The 18,157-nt window shown below is 32.4% G+C and overlaps 1 protein-coding gene across 1 annotated transcript; it reads left to right on the plus strand.

Moving 5' to 3' along the window:
- Positions 1 to 330: 330 nt before the first annotated feature.
- Positions 331 to 13,409, plus strand: LOC143199710 (uncharacterized). Its single transcript, XM_076409702.1, has 3 exons — positions 331 to 509; positions 4,767 to 5,016; positions 12,924 to 13,409. Exons 1-3 carry the CDS (start codon positions 336 to 338, stop codon positions 13,274 to 13,276), a joined length of 777 nt encoding a protein of 258 aa, XP_076265817.1. The 5' UTR covers positions 331 to 335; the 3' UTR covers positions 13,277 to 13,409.
- Positions 13,410 to 18,157: the final 4,748 nt, after the last annotated feature.

An 18,157-nucleotide genomic window follows, 5' to 3' on the forward strand; every position in this document is an offset into this window, starting at 1 on the left:
TTTTACGTTTATTTTTATTTGAAAATGTTAAAGTATAGGCACGTAGAATATTTACTATCTAATCGGCAATAATTTTTCAATAGCATTCTTAATAAACATCTGAAGCAGCCAAGATTGGTGATATTAAATCAGGTAAAGTTATACTTATCTGGATTTGGTTTTCCTCGAACTATAAAAATCCACGTTCGCGTTTAACCCACTGAAACGATTCTCTTGTATTTAATTGGTCTTGTCTCCCAAGCTACCCGATTAACACACATTAAGGCCTGATAAGTATCGGAGGCTCCTCCCTAGTGACGACAGTCAGAGACGCGTAGCTCGTGGACACCATCGTCATGAGCACAAGGGTCATAAGCGCCGTGCTATTCATCATCGTGTTATTTGCTGTTGGTGATATGATACTGGCTGATGAATCGGATGAAAAAACTATAGAAGAACTCAAGGTATATCGAATAGCAATCGAATTTTTACGAGAGTGCGGCAATAAGGACTTTTCATTGTGTTGCAAAGTAAGTACATACGTTAAAATTTATTTCTATTAATAACATCTTACATTGGATATGTTTAGTACAGTCTTAATTTTTTTTTTTTTTTTTTTTTTTTATAATTATATACATTGTTACTAGTCGTTGCCGACTAACCTACAATTTGTCCTTATAATAGCTTAAATCTAGGTATATATCTAATAGGACTCATCAGTCCTACATAGTCTCTAACATAATAATAATTGTTTTAACACTTTGAGTTTTTTCTAATGCTCCTCACTGCACTACACTACAACACACTACACAAGTTCAAATGGTTTGGTCCTTTTGAGTCTGCGTCCGGTTTTGGTGTTGTCCAAGAGTTGTAATACTTCGAAATTAACATGAGAGTGAAGTCTCTCCTCATGTCTCTTTGCAATTCTTTTAATTTCTTGATTGACAGTCGGTATCTGAAGATCTCGATGTAAATAAATGGTCCGGTAATATCTGGGTGCACCTACGATGCTTCTTAGGACTTTGTTCTGGAAAACTTGTATTAGATTTATGTTGCTTTTTGCGGAACATCCCCATAATTGTATTCCGTATGTCCATATAGGTTTTAATATTTGTTTATATAGAAGTAATTTATTATGTATAGTTAATTGAGATTTTCTTCCAATTAGCCAATACATTTTTCTATATTTTAATACAGTCTTAATTAACATATTAATATATTACTACTATTGTGTTGTACTTGCTTTAATACAATCAAGGAGAGTACGGGATTAATACATCAGTGTGTTCCAAATTAAAATAAAACTAAACTACTTAGCTAAAGTTAAGAATACACTTTTACACTGTACAAGTTCTTATTGTTTGGTTCGCTTCAAACTTATGATTTCCTGCGTGATGACAAGTATCTGTATTGCTTCCACATTGCTGTGATTTAGAATCCTTATTTCATGTTCTAAAGCGAAATCTTGGATTACTTTGTATATCCATTTGATTTCGATAACAGCATTCGTGCAGCTTTCGTTGGTTACGTAGCGATAAGCATTGATAATTAATCGTACAAATTTTTGGGTGATTTGGATAGCTAGATGGTTTGATGTTTTAGTGCAACTCCATAGATCCAAATTGGTTTTATGACTGACTCATAAACCAATCTTTATGATTTTGTGTCAAGTCGAAAGTATCTTCTATCGAACGAGAACAGATATTTGACTTTGGCTCTAATCGGCTCTGCTTTTTGTTCGTCAGAATGTTTTCAATTTAACCTACCCTCGATATATTCCGAGGTATTTAACTGATTCTGTTTGAGGAACTAAGCACCCGCCATGTTATATAATTTTGGTTTTCGTCATTTTCGCTCAACTTAAAATTAACATGGTCAGATTTGAAGCTATAAAGTTGTATTTTCCTGTATTTGGTACATTTGTAGATCTTGTTACCGCTACTTGTACTATTTCTACGGCTTTAGGGAGTCTGTTGTTGGCAAATATTCCAAATATTGCTTCTTATGTTGTTGGGATATCATCAGTATAGAGCATATATAGTTGTGGTCCCAAGACAGTATCCTGTGGAACTCTAGCCGAAATACGTTTAAGTATTGAGAATGCCCCTTCATGCGAGCAGTAGGCAGTAATTCTGCGATAGCAATTTGCTCATTTTCTATATTAATTCCAAATATTATAATCAGTATTAAGTTGGTGAGACATCCAGGAATATTTCAGGGCAGTATTTATTTTCTTCAAATGTATTTTCCACAACCGCTGTTACTCTGTACACTTCGTCGATTGTCGAGTGGTGATTTCGAAATCCAAACTGGGAATCTGGGATTTCTATAATAAATAGTTTAATATGTTTTAACAGCAGTTTCTCAAATAATTTTTATATCGCAGGTAGCAGCGAAATAGGCCTGTAAAATTCAACTTATTCTGGTTTGTCAGGGTTTTTTTATCGTAATTATTCGAGCAACCTTAAGATATTCCGGAAAACTTTTCAGTCTCAAACAGGCAATGAATACATATGTCAACACGATTATTACGAACTGTTATTTCGCTCTCAATGACTTGACCAAATATGTATTTCTATAAATATATGGAGTAATATATAAATATATTCAAATAGAATATATAAATATAGAATAACATTACTACCCACGTGGAATTGAAAAGCCCAATCAAATTTTGCATAACTGTGGTTCCGAATATTCGTTTTCTGTACTAATATATATATATATATATATATATATATAATATATACGTATATCAGATGATACGGGAATTTTATGACAACGTATATCATACACACTTTTGTTAGCAATTGCATTTTAAATAGTTGCTATTAAAGGGTAAATTTGTATTATTATATATGTTCATAATTAATAATATACATATTAATATAATGTATATAGTTTATTATGTATATCAGTCTATACATATATATTAATAATAAATGTAGAACAATACACATTGGTAAGTTTCTGAGAAGCCATAATTGGGTCACTGTAAAACTTCAGGATTGTGTCTTAGAATGTTTTCTTCAAAGAAAAAGTTTTCATCCTCATCATCAATCAAAACACTACTGTTTGGTCCGTAGGACGAACATTTTTCACCAAACGACGTCATAGTTGATGATCAGCGTTGGGCAATGTCAGTATTATATTTTTTCATATCGTTTTCGATTATCTTTATCCATGCCTTTTTCGGAGCCATTCTCTCGGTCTTCCACCCAAAAGGATGATTTCGCAAAACATACAGAATTTATCTTAAGTATCGCATCTGAAAAACCACAAGTTTACATATGTCAGACTGTAATGGAGTCCAAGTCTCGGAGCCATAGAGAAGAATTGGCAGGATAAGCTTTCGAAACAGGCTGATTTTAGTCTCAATTGTAACACTTCTGCTATTCCACAATCACTATTTTAAAGAACCTAAAGCTACAGCAGTTAGACCGATTCGCCATATTACTTCGGCGGTGGATGTCACTTTTCTCTTCTATATTACTGATGCCAAGCTTTGCACTTGCTCGAACTGAATCTTGTTGATATTTACAGGCGAACCGTCAGTTTTCAGGACTTTGGTGTTTTCTTCGTTAATTCTCGAGCTATATGGTTCTGCGATGAGAACTATATCATGAATAATGCTAGAAGCTTCCACATCCGTATCAGCGAATATCGCGCTATCATCAGCAAACCCGAGATCGAATAAGCAATTTTTATCATGATATTGAATGGCATGTCTGTTTTTAGAAACTGTTCCTATGATTGCATCCACTACTATGCTGAAAAGCAATCTTCTGGCAATCTCTTTGGCGAACGCTATCTCGGACATCGAATGGATTTAATAATTCAATGCAGACTCACCTACAGCTACTGGCACCATCGTAAGAGGCTGGAAGAAAATTAACAACCTTGAAAGCTACATGCTCAGCTTCCAGAGCTGTCCAGTGGAGACCAGTATTTACAGTCGAAATCAGAATGACAATCAATAAAAAAATGGGGGCTTGTACTCCACATCTAATAAGTTCCTCGATCAGCCAAGCTCTACAAAAATTCTTACTATCACCTTTTTTTCAGTGTAAATACAATTATTGTTTTCTTGCATGCAAATCAAAATAAGCTTTATATCAATAAGAATATTGTTTGTCAAGCATTGTCGTGATGGAAAACATTAAACACAGTATAACGTGAAATTAATATTTTAGCTACTTTCGTACAACTCATAAAAATAATTCGTTTCCGGTTCCATGTAACACTTACTTGCTTAATGCTTGCTTGCACTCATGAGGATTCTCAGGAATAGGACCATTAATTAGTCTATAAAACACTGTTAGTTCATGTAAAATGGTCAGGTAGCAAGCTTTTTTTTGCATCCAGTCTTCTGAAAATAATTTAAAATTGTTTTGACTTTCATTATTAATCATCAGCTTTAACATCAAAAGTTTGTTGTTACAGCAATGTTTTAATTTGTAAATTATATTTATAAAGTGAAGGTCCAGGAGACTATGGAAGTATGTTTCCAAGGTAAATGAGAACAACTAGAAATTAGAGGGAGCATACATTCATGGACATGAATATGAATATGAATATGGTGAATACTGTAGCTACCCTTATCAATTTTCACGACTATATTTTGAGCTATATTATAGAACGCTTTGGCTTAATGAAAACATTTTCCTTGTCTCAACGAGAATGCAAAATCATGTTGTAATATAATAAAACCCAAAATTTATTTAAAGACCTATTATTTGCTAAACAAAAAATGTATTCATGTGCTAAAAGACAATTTTTTCATACAGGAGCGGGCTTTGAAATATATAGATACACTACCCAACGAATTTGATGTTGGGGCCGGTTTCGTAGTGAAACCTAATGGTCGAGACGTTAAGAGGATGCTGAGGGACAATCTGCCTGCCGAACCGAAAGCTCGTGAGGACGCAATCGATGATATCTTATGGGAAAGAATAGCAGAATACTTAAGCAGTCACATTATTGAATTTAAAATGCCTTCCAGCGCTATACAGGAAATGACAAAGTCTGTACAAGAGGGTAAGATAACTAATAATTTAAGTAATGAGTTTAAGAAATAGCTATTTACTTTTTCCTGTTTTAAAATGAATTTATTTATACAAATGTCAAGTAGAGGCCGACGACACTTTGCCACTTTTGTGATAACATCACAATTCCGCGTCTTTTAAACATTTTTATTCGGAAGAGTGCACTTCCGAGGTGGTCGCAATGGAACCAAGTCAGGATTAGAAGGGGGAGGGAAATCAAGGGAAACGCTCAAATTTTAAAGGCACGTACACGTTTTTCACATATTTTTTATTTAAAATAAGCAGATGTTTGTCTATAATGTTACTGCTGAGCTGATGTGGCGGAAAATAGGAAGTCGTTCAGTACAAATATCATTCAGTTTCGTTTTGAGCCCTAACTATAGCATATAAGGCCTCCTAGAAATATTGTTTACAATTGCTTTTATGGTGTAATTATTAAAGCATTTAGCTCCCAATCGGAGGTCACGGGCTCGACTCCTGGCGCGAACAATACGTTTTTGTTGATCTAGTTTAATTAAAATATTTGTCAAATCACCTAAGTTAGGTGGCAGAGCCCAGCGCCTATTTTACCTCATATTTTTTACATGACTGTGTAATTTATTGAGTAAATATCCAATACTAAAAAGAGAAAAATAAAATATTTTTAACAAACAAATTCAACCGACTTCAAAAAATAAATAAAGAACTCACTAAATATTAAACAATAATCAAACTTAGATTTTAAAAAACATTTTAAAATAAAACATCAACATAATAATAGTTATAAGAACTAAATTAAAATAAACAAGAACCTTATTTAACCTATCTACTACACCAACACCAATACATCATTATAAGAACTAAATTAAAATGAACAAGAACCTTATTTAACCTATCTACTACACATATTTTAGATTCTACTATATACACACAATTTAGCTTAATACCTTCCTAAACCTATTTATCTATTTACAATCCTATTTTAACTACTACCAATTGATCACTTTGAAGTCGGTAATTTTTAGTGAGTTCGTTATTATATATTATTATGAAGTCTATAAAACTATGTTAATCTTGTAAAGATATGATTTTATAAACTAATATATGGTCACTAGTTGATAGACAACAATTAAGTACTGTAACGGTACTCAATAGCAATGTACTTTTGAAGAGTCTAAGCCAATAAATTTTCTTAATAGAAAACACGGTTTTACTTCTTTATACTGGATCTTTTATAACGCATTCTTGCATCTAATAAGTAATAATATTAATCTCAATATAATATTAATCTACTGACGACATCACTGGCTTCGCTTTTATGATGTTAATCTTAAGGCTATTCATTCATTTACTACCATCTACTAACATATATAGCTAGAATTGAAGTGGAGCTCTTCATTTGAGTTTTACATCAATGCATCCGAAGTATGACGTCATACTTGGCGATTGTTCTAGATGGTCAGCCACGTTCTATTCAAATATTAGGTTGTTTTACTTTAAAATGTGTTTATTAAGGAAAATAGGAAAATATATATTAATAAAAATAGCACCGATCATATTCTCCAATACATTTTCGTACCTCTGCAGCATATAGAAACCGTGTGCCAGTTATGTCATGCTGTATAGATCTGAACAAATGGCTGTCAGAACGCGCTATGTTTACTGAGTACCCTGGTCACGGCAGTATATCCCACTCCATCTGCAACAGTGTATCCTTCACAACTCTAGCAAATTAGCGGAGGGCTATCATGTAACAGGGTGTGTTTGTTTCTGTTACTGGATATTGCTATTTAACAATTAATTTTTGCAACAATATGTTATCCAATTTATTCAATTAATGTTGGTAGATATCTCTTATAACAATTGCATTCGGTTTTAGCAGCTATTATTACACTATACACTATTCCGTTTATAATCCACCATATGCACCACATACTATTGTGACTACTATGGTCAACTAATCAGAGGAATCGCTACTTCTGGCACCTGACAAGTAATAAAATAGGATATATTTTTTATATTTTAAAGTCACCTTTTTACCAACGAGGGTTTATTTGGACTGGACCTACTGTTTAACGTGGACTCTGAACCACGATCGGCACTAAGCTTACCGACTGGCGAGTGACCAACTTAGAAATTATCCCAGACGTCATTCGGTCTTACCCAGCCTTGTTGCTGGTGTAAGTGGAATCAATTTCCTTGTCGGATTTTTTTAAATATATTTTAAAGTCTCCTTTTGCCATCTATGGGTTTATCTGGACTGAGCCTAAAGTTTAACGTGGGCTCCGAACGACGGTCCTCAGCATTAAGCCTACCGACTGGCCAGTGACCAACTTTAGAAATGATCCCAGAAGACAACCGGTCTTACCCAGCCTGGTTACTGGCGTCACTGGGGTCATTTTCCTTGTCGGATTTTACACTCTTGTCTAGAACATTCACAAATTTGAACCCGCGGCTATCGCAACAGTAGAAGGACCGTCCCATCCCCTTTACCACTGCGCCACCAAGCCGGTTCTTGTCGAATTTTATACCCTTGCGTAATACAATCACAGCTATTAATGGATTCGAACCCGCGACTATCTTAACTGTAGGTGGTCCTGTCGCCTTTACCATTGCACCAACTTACCCCGTAAAAACAGAATACTGAGACGGTTTGAAATAGTATTTTCAGTCATTTTGTGTGGAAACAGTTGATTCATCAACGGCTAAGCTGCCTGAATGTCCTTCTACGGATTTCGTCCAATAAATCTGGCAATTTACTGTCTCTGAAGTTTTTCCAGGCTGTTTTTTACCATTGATGTCAAAATCACAATCTTTAAGGCGCTAAAACATAAACCGACAATAGGGATATGTTCACCACCACCACAAGTATTGGATGACCTTTGGATCTGTGTTTATTTTAACATAATTTTGAACTCCGAATGAAAAATTTCTCTTAAAAATTACACGTCTTAGATCAATATTAAAATCACGAATAACATTACAAAGGAAAATCTTGTTTAATGTAATAATTCTTTTTTTATTTGGCAACTGGTGGCATTGTGATGATGGTAAAGGCGAACCCTCCAAACACCATTTAATTTCCCTTGCCAACGGTGCCCCTCCCAGCCCAACTTCTCCGAATATTTAATCAGTCAATCATCTTCTGGCGGTATCCTTGAAAGGAAACTTTCGCAAGGCCGTCCTTAAACGATACGTCGTTAACGAGGATTTTCCGTGTCACTCTGTAAAATTCAATATTTTGTTGCCGCGCTTGTTTTGGGGGTTTAGAATGTCATTCGAGTTGATTTTATTTAAACCGATAGAATATTTGCTTGTTTACTTTACCGGGAAGATGATTAATATGAAGCGGATGTATAATTATCGATTCCCGAAATAAATATTATTCGAATTATCAAAGTTATTCAATCACACGTACATTCTGTCTTGGGGTATGGAATTATCGTTAACCGTATTTTATACTTTTCTGGTTTGGGCGCCGAATTATGAGGTTGTCAACAACCTATATACAGTAACCGGAACTCAGGCATATTTAGTCATATTATAAGTTTAATTATAAATAACCTAATAAGCTTAATTCATATATATATATATATATATATATATATATATATATATATATATATATATATATATATATAGACCCGACAGACATTGTCCTGTTTAAACCTCATTGTTTATACCTATTGATGTGTAATTAAGTTTATTAGAGATTTTAATTTTTGTTAAAATACACATGCAGTTATATCATGGCGATATATTGATATTTGAGTACGCAACAACAAAATTTTAATTTCATTCCAGTTTGGACGTAAATGTGATGAATAGATCTGATCGACCTTATGTATGCAAAAAGGCCATGGCGTCTTTAATATATTTTATCATACGATACGAATTACCAGTATATGATGATGGAATAATATATAGGGTACTAATGTTGTTGATATCAGTTGTTTCATCTACGTTACTAATCATAACATGAGGCAAATATATGTGGTCCGCAAAACGAAGCTTCGATGGGTTCAACTTAATGTATAATAGTAGCTCACTATAAGATTTCGCACATATATCAAAAATGTATTGTTGAAATGGCTGGCGGCATCGTACATAATGCTATTATCTTCATTGGCATGAATTATCATCAATCGGTATATGTAGAATTTGACCGAACAATAAAACTATAAATAGTATACAAATAAATTACTTATACAAAAAATGGCGTCAAACTGTCATTGGATTTCCAATAGATATTGGAAAGCATACCAAGAACGATGATAATATCGGCCCATCAGCATCGCGTTTTCTCTGCGTTGTATAAGTATATCTTGACGTTTAAATAGATCGCAAGCTATAACAATTCCTTTATTACCAGCTTGTGTATTGTATATCCCTACATGGTACAAGTGCGAGCCACAGAATTAACGTGGACCAGTGGAATAATCTACCGCCGGCAGGCTAACGATTCATCGCTATCGATATCGCTATTATTTATCTGGACCACACGATCGTGCTCTGTGAGCTGCTTCAAGAGTTTGATATCGTTGTATTTATCTGCTGGTTATCTGCACCGCAATTTTACGCGACTTTAGGCCAGTTAATAATAACAATATTAATATGACATTTTATAATATATATTAATTATATTTTTATTAATATATTAATTTTGTGAACAAATGTATTAAATATTCTTTCAAAGAGAAATGAAATTTAAAGGAAAAGGTAGACTATTATCAGATATTATTATTGAGAAATTTGGTGCAAGTAAAGGAAAAAATGAAACGTCAAAGCGTTGTACTGTTTTCCCTACTTACTTTTTGGTGGCGATAAAGATTGGACGGAAATAGGGGTCACCGATCTAGAGCACTTAAGTTCAAAAGTAAAGAGACATGGAAACTCCAGTGTCAACTAATATTATGGCATAATTAGATTCTGCGTTTTGGATAAATGTACAGAGACGTAATGAAAATGTGTCAAAGAATGGTATTTTATCAATAGTTATAAATAATATACATTAACTATTCTACATTAAATTTAGTGGAGCGTTTGAATCGGCTCTTTCGAGACATGCATAAAGCGATATTTCCCAGAATTTGGGGATATTTCGTGGACTTATAAATTACTCGGTTCAAACAACTCTAAGTGAGCATCGAAATAATTCTAGTGTATTTAAAGGTACCTCCAAAGAAATACAGAAAGTTTGTCATGAACAAATAATTGAGGATATTAATTATTCTTTTCTGGAGATAATTGCGGACGAAACAACTGATGTTACTGCAAAATCTTAAGTGGTATTTATTTTTAGATATGTTTGAGATGGTGAATCAAATGAGCGCTTTTGGAACTACTTAATTCCTGAACAATGTGACCCAGAAACATTTCATAAAACCATTTTAAGCTTTATAGATCATTTAATTCAAAATTGACCCAACAAAGTGACCGCACAAAGCTATGATGAAGCAGCGACGATGAGCGGCAAACATGCAGGCTTTCAAGCTTTAATTAAAAAAAAACATCCCTTTGCTCACTATGTACACTGTTATGCGCAACATTTAAATTTAATTATGTCTAAAGCTGTTTCCGCCAATAAGCAAATACGTGTATTTTTGGTATTCTATAAGACATTCCTGGCTTTTTAATTATTCGCCCAACTATTTGTAGAAGTGTTGAACATAACTGTGAATGGAAGGACCCTCACGGCTCTCCAACCCGTTGGAACTTAATATGCGGACAATTAATATTGTGTACAAAAATAGAAATCATCTCAAGGAGCACACATATATAACTTTTTAGCCAACTGCAGCAAAGAAAAGTCGAACCAACTGAAATAAGAGAAGCTATCGATAATTTTGAACGTAGTATTATTCAAGTTCGAAATAATATTGATAACATCATTAGTGAAGCACGAGATATAATAAGTCATGAGCCACAAGAAAATAAACACAACCATCCAAACAACAATTAATTTGATCACTGCTTTAAAAATTGCAGAACGCCTTAAAATTTTTATCAGAAACCGCCACTGTCCGTCGAATATTCTTCTATGTTACAATTTAACCAATAATTATGCACTATTTATGCACTCTGTGTCTGTCTGTAATCAGGTCTATAAGGACAAGTGAAATGTGATTTGGACAATATAAATATGGTGATTTCAATGTTCAATAGAAAGAGTGTCCTGATAGACAAAAAAAGTTAGAAGATACGGAATTGTAGTAGTTATTGGATGAAGAACACAAAATCAATTGGCATAAAACTTGAATGTGAGCCCAGTGGCAATTTGGGAACGATTCAAGCGATGGGAAAGATCCAAAAGAAGGGAGGACGGGAAGATGGGTACTAAAATGAACTGAATGTTGAATGAATTAGAAAATTGAAAAATTGCCAATGAAAAGCTGCTTCAAATATACGAAGAATTCATGGTGGGACCACGTTGGTGTCGTATATTATGAACTCTTGAAACCTATTGAAACAGATAATACTGATTGCTGCCAACAAAAAATTATTAATTTGAACTCTGCATTAGTCGAAAAACATCCGCAGCATATGATGTCCAAGATATGATAAGGGATTTTGCAGCATGACAACAAGTGCCGTCTCGTGCAATAAAACCAGTAAAGGAAGTTTTTAAATCATTTGGCTGGGAAGTTTTATTTCACTCACGGTATTCGCCAGACCTAGCTACATCCAACTACCAGCGTATTGCATAGATGGGACACGCGTTTATAGAGCACATCACTTATTTCGAATAAATTAAAAATGGCTCTATGAATGGTCTAGTTCGAATGTTCTTTGTGAGTGACCATTAAAATATTTAATATAACATATTAAGATATAAATCCTAATATTATCAATTATATTATCTAAAAAACCAGAGAAAATCCACAGAGAAATAGTAAGGGTACTACTCAGAACTTATTATTATGCCAAGTACTACTTTCCAATTAACTTATATTTTTAACAAGTTACAACTTACTTAACTTTTTATTATATATAATTCATGATCGAATAGCTAACTAGTGCTTGTTTCGACGCCAACAGATTTAACATGTTAAATTATTATGGATAATATTTTTCAGCTCATACTGAACACATATTGCAGATTTTTAAAACAATGCTGTTATAATGTCTCTGGCACATTGTCCGTTATTTATATAGGGGAGATAGATGCTATATTCCTATTAATCATCTTGGTTGTTCTCGGGGGTGAGCAACAGGATTTTTTTTACTCTTATCTCTTGAGGATAGACCTTCGGTTTCCAATTCCCCAATTTTGAGTTTTATAGTTCAGTATGATTTTATTGCCTGTGGTTATTGCTATTTTATTAGGGCTTCTACTAAAAAAAAAATTAATACGCACTGAAGAAAAAAACATCCGACTGTAGCTATTCATAGTTCATCACCATGGTTGAGACGTGTGTCTACCACCGAAGCGAATTCTAAAACTGGCCGAGCAAACGTATTAGTTTTTGTGATTGAAGTAGTACTTTATTTTGCTTATATAACTTCATGTTGAAACCTCTTAGACAAATTAGTTGCAAAGGCTGTGTTTACATAAGAAAAATATACATTTACATCATGATAACAAACCCACTGACAGAGCTCAAAACCAATAGCTAAAATCAGTAAATTAAAGCACAAAGTATAGGAATATCCTGTTATATTCACCAGAATTCAATTCCTTCTAATTTTTGTCCGAACACAAAAGTCATTTTTGTGAGTGCAAATGTTGAAAAAGATTGGCTGTATTGCGATAAGATCCATCAAATGGAAGATCATTAAAGTATACACGAGTTTGAATTGAGAAGAATTATAGCGAAAAATAGAATTTCCGTTCCGTCTTCGAACTTATTGAACAATATAGTGTTGAGCGATTTAGGATATTTGAATAATATTGGAATAAATATGTATTTTCTGTTTTAGGTCGCCGGAAAGGAGGTGGAGGCAGTGGAGGTAGTAAAAAAGGCGAGGGCGATGGAAAAATGAAAGGCATGATGATGATGTTTCAACTGAAAGCTGCAATATTGGGAGCCATAGCACTTAAGTTTATAGGACTCGTTGCTTTCAAAGCTCTTCTAATAGCCAAAGTAGCATTGACGTTATCCTCGATAATTGCTTTAAAAAAGCTGCTGGAAGGCAAACATCACACTTCTACATATGAAGTCGTTGCTACACATCCGCATCATGACGATTACGGCCACGTGGACAGATCATTTATGCAGGAACAACTAGCATATAAAGGGTATCAAGGCGCAGCGAGAAATAGATTTTCCTAAGTTATCGTTAATTATATTATATCACTAAATTACTTATGACGTAAGACAGAAAAATTCTAAAAAAATCTAAACAAATTTAACTGTGAATAATTAAAATGGTACAAGTACACTGAATATTAGCCATTCTCCAAAAACACAAATTAATTTTAATGAATACTACTACCCAAAAAGATAAATGTTCACTAATTAAAATATATTTCTCTTTATTGATTTTGTTCATTAATTAAAATAAGTTTCTGATGCAAAGCCTTCGTATTCACTGATTAAAATAAATTGTATTTACATTCTGTTACTCACCAACAACCAAAATGATAAAAAACATTTTTAAACTGTCGCAAAATAATTATTTTAAATACGTTTTCTACTTACAATATTTAAAAGCAAATATTTACTAATTGAATACTCGATGGGCTATCAGAGACATACATTTTGCAATTTACAAAATATATTAAAAATGCTAGTGAAATAAATGAATTATATTTTGGTTTGAACGAATTTTGTTTGAAGGGAATGTCTGCTACTTCCATACAATTCCTTATAAGGAATTTAAAACGACATTTCAATAAATTGAGATGCAAATCATATTTGTAAAATATCTCAGCTCTAATATATTCGTATAATATTTATTAATAAAGTTAAAATTAATTTTATGTCACATACATTGATTTCAAAGCTTTAATATTGTGAATAATTGTAGGTTTATTTGATAATTTGATTAAGGATATCAACATATGGTAGCAATGCAAATATATTGTTTAATAATTTAGATGTATTGAAAATTACAAATTAACATTAGGCACAGGTTTATGTTTTATTATCTTATTATCTTTTGATTATCATATCCGGTATAAATCTTCAGTGGTTCAGTCAATTGTATATATTTGTTTGTATTAAGTTTATTTAGGACTTTATGACAGTAAAATTATATTTTTTATAATTAATTTGGACTGATATATATGTATAATTATTTCAAACATGCATTTTTATTTTGCGTATATAGAGGATGCTCAAAATAATATGAAAACATGACATATACAAAATATTTATCTATTAATAACATGTTGAGCAACTATTTGCTTATAAAACAACTGCAATCCTTCATGGAAACTAACAGGTCAATTGAAAAGTCCCGGGCCTGACACATAGATGGCGCTACTGAATTAAATCCATATGTTTTTACTTAGCCCTAACCCTCAAAAGATGCGTGTATAATTTTATACAGCTGTGGGACCATTAGTTTGTGAATTATAGCATTTTGAGCGAAGCAACTTTTGTTATTGTAAAAAAATGGATAAAAAAAAATTTACGTGTTGATAAAATATTGCTATTTGAAGGGAAAATTACAGCTGAAACAAAAACCTGGTTTAATGCCAAGTTTCCAGACATGGTTCCAGGAAGATCAAGCATCAATAACTGGTATGCTAAGTTTAGACGTGGTGAAATGAGCACCGAAGACGGTGAACGCAGTGGACGCCCAAAAGAGGTTGCTACCCACGAAAACATTAAAAAAATCGATAAAATGATTTTGAATGACCGTAAATTGAAATTGAATGGATTAGCAGACACTCTAAAGATATCAACTGAACGTGTACATCATATCATTCACGAATATTTGGGTATGAGAAAGCTCTGTGCAAGGTGCGCGAACTTACTTTTGACCAAAAACAATGACCAGTTGATGATTTGGAGCAGTGTTTGAAGATGATCAAGCGTAATAAACCCGAGTTTTTCTGTCGATATGTGACCATGGATCAAACATGGCTCCATCATTTCACTCCGAAGTCCAATTGACAGTCATCCGAGTGGACAATGGTCTTGACAACAAGACCAGATTAAAATACTTTGCTTCTCCGAAATATAAGTTATAAGGTTATATTAAATACATTCCTTCTGGAAGATACATATATATATATTATTTATGACAATGTTCGTAAACACAATTGCTGCTACAATACTTATTATTTTAAACCATTAATAAGTCACCATAAGATAAACTAGATTAAAAATTACGTAACTAGTAATGGTGTTAAACATAAGATAACCTAACGTAATAATACAACAAAAACAAATTCGTTGAAAATATGCATTTTATTATGGAAATATTTATCTACTTGTACAGATTTCCTGATATAAAATTATGAAAATCTTGTGATAAAAAGCAAGGAAATTATGTCAATAGAACAAAAAATTTTCCAAAAAATATAACTCCAGATGTTGAGCGAGATCTCCGAAACGTTGATCTTGTATATCATAAAAGAGTACAGGGTCTATCCAAGGATGTTTTGTACATATGCCATCAAGAAGTTAAATGTATAGCTTACTGCATTTTGTAAAATTGCTTCAGAATGTTGTTTTAGAATATTTTCATTCTCATTCTATCATTGTTAAAAAGAGACACAATACTGTCTGATAAGTTCGAACATGTAAAAGTATCGGCTTGATATTAGCTCTATCAGAGATTAAACATATGAAAAACAGTGAGTATTTTTTCAATAAAAACATCATTTAATTCTATTATTTCTAAGGGAACTGTTAGTCTGAAATGTATTTAAGAGGTCAAATGGAACTTCCGGACACTGCTTTCAAAGGAATACAATTTTTAAAAGCAAAATAAAATGAAGAAAGATTTATTATTTCAATTTATGTATTTAGATAATACATGGATATCTCAGAATGGGCCGAATATACCCAATGGAAGTGTTATGACAACAAAAGTTGATGGAACAATCGTTGGAATAACAATTGATTAAGTTTAATTAGTCGTAACATTTATTAATAATTCATTGCAGATATATTCCACTTCATGCTGAAAACAACAATGGTTAATAACACCCTCGGTTTGGATGAACTTGATCAGACACATTGAAGAAGAAATTGACAAATACTGGAATTGTGAAGAAATGTTAGATAGATTGGAAATTAACAGCTTAATTATTCACTCAATGAGAGTAGAAACAAGTAAATGTGAGTAATTAATATATGATAACTGTATATTATTGTAGAGTCTGTACTGTCTCAAATAGATTTATATACACATATATGTGTGTAATTGTTCGTAATATACATAAGTATTTGGTTAAAATATATCAGGAGAGGAATAATAGTAACTGTTTTGCATATATGGCAACTGCATTAAGAAGAATGCAGTGATTAAATCTACTTTTATAGAGAAATATGTATACAAGCAATAACAGAACCATCCAAGGAGAAATACAGTATTAAAATGTTTTTACAAGGAGACACTGTACCGAAGGACACAAGAACTAAGCGTAAAAGGCTTATTAATTAGATAGATTAGGGCTCCAGGGGATACAAATACATAAAAAAGGCGCTTAGAACCCTAACTCCTAGGTTATATGGAAAAAAGTTTAATATAAATATCAAACACAACCCTAACCTAAAAACTACTGTTTTTGTTTAATGATTTTATACAGATTAGAATTTTGTAGTATGAATAAGCTAAACTGAACTAAAACTCAAAACTGATACGGCAACATTGCCATGTTTTGACCTCCCAAATTTAGATGACGTATGTACAAAACTTCTTTGGATAGACTATGGGATCATGCAGTGATCGACCGTCAATTCGTTCATATTTAGGATTTAAAACAATAACATTTTATTTACTTGAAAACTTATTTTGACGGAAAAAGTGGCAGATAGTTGCTGGCTCATATATCATATAAAATAGCCAAACATAAACAAGGTTACATTTGTATTAAACATGTACGATTTTAGACCTTAATTATTACTAAAAAAAATCCGTCGGACATCCATCAGCAAACAAATTTGTGAAATAATATTCGATCAATCATTTAAACTAATACGGACCATTCATAAATCAAACAGATCCCGGTAGATACCGATGCTGTCACCATAAATTTTATCTGAAAGGTTCAATAGAACATTTTAACCAATATCTGATAACTCCGTAAATTATTGGTAGCTTTTCCGGTCGATACAAATAATGAAATAATGAAAACAGAAAAAAATATTTAAACAATTTTTCTATTCCTTATATAATTTTGTAGTTTCTAGTACGTATAGTAAAAGCAATTTTATCTTTACCATCCTCAGAAATATCGCTTTCATAACCAGTGACAAAATATTGCGTCTGCTACCGCTATTTCAATAAGTCTTGAAGCTGACGGGATATATTGGCGAAGGTGAAATCCAACAGAAATACGTATCTTATATGGCTCATTTTTTATTCAATAGGTAAGATATATCACGTCTTTTAAATTCAAATATTAGGATAAAGGAAAATTATTATTCAAAAAATAATTTCGAAAGGGCATGAAAATTTAATATTTTTAAAGCTCTTATATATCTATTTTTTTTTTTGAATAATATTCTTTTGGTATAATACAACTTGTAATTCATTCATTCTTTTATAGTATTAAACTTTTAAAAAAATTAGAATATTTTTTCAATTATTGAATGGAAATTTTATGTTAGCTCACTTTCACTTCATCGCCAGAGATTCAGAAATGATATATGTATAGCGTCCAATAAATTCTATCATAAAGATGTTACTCGATTTGATTCACTGAATGAGATTCTGACTAAATTCTGTAATAATCTAATGAAGCTTTCTAAGATTAATTGGATCACATCTTAGAACATAGTATTGTTCTTCCTTTTCATTTAGTTTTTGTACACATACATTATTTTTATAAAGATAGCAATAGGGTAATGAATTAAATAGATCTTTATATAACCTATCTAATATAACCTGGCATTACGGTGCCTAACCTATGTACAATTTATTCTCGCTTTAACATAATAACCGATAAATTCTTAATTAAAATCGAATTCACCTAAAGATAATTAGCTAAAATAAAAGGTTTAAAATAGTCAACGATCTCTTCTTAACCATAG

Source organism: Rhynchophorus ferrugineus, unplaced genomic scaffold (assembly GCF_030347505.1).
Source record: "Rhynchophorus ferrugineus isolate W39M unplaced genomic scaffold, kcgeb_rfMv2 rfM7, whole genome shotgun sequence".
Lineage (NCBI taxonomy): Eukaryota > Metazoa > Arthropoda > Insecta > Coleoptera > Curculionidae > Rhynchophorus > Rhynchophorus ferrugineus.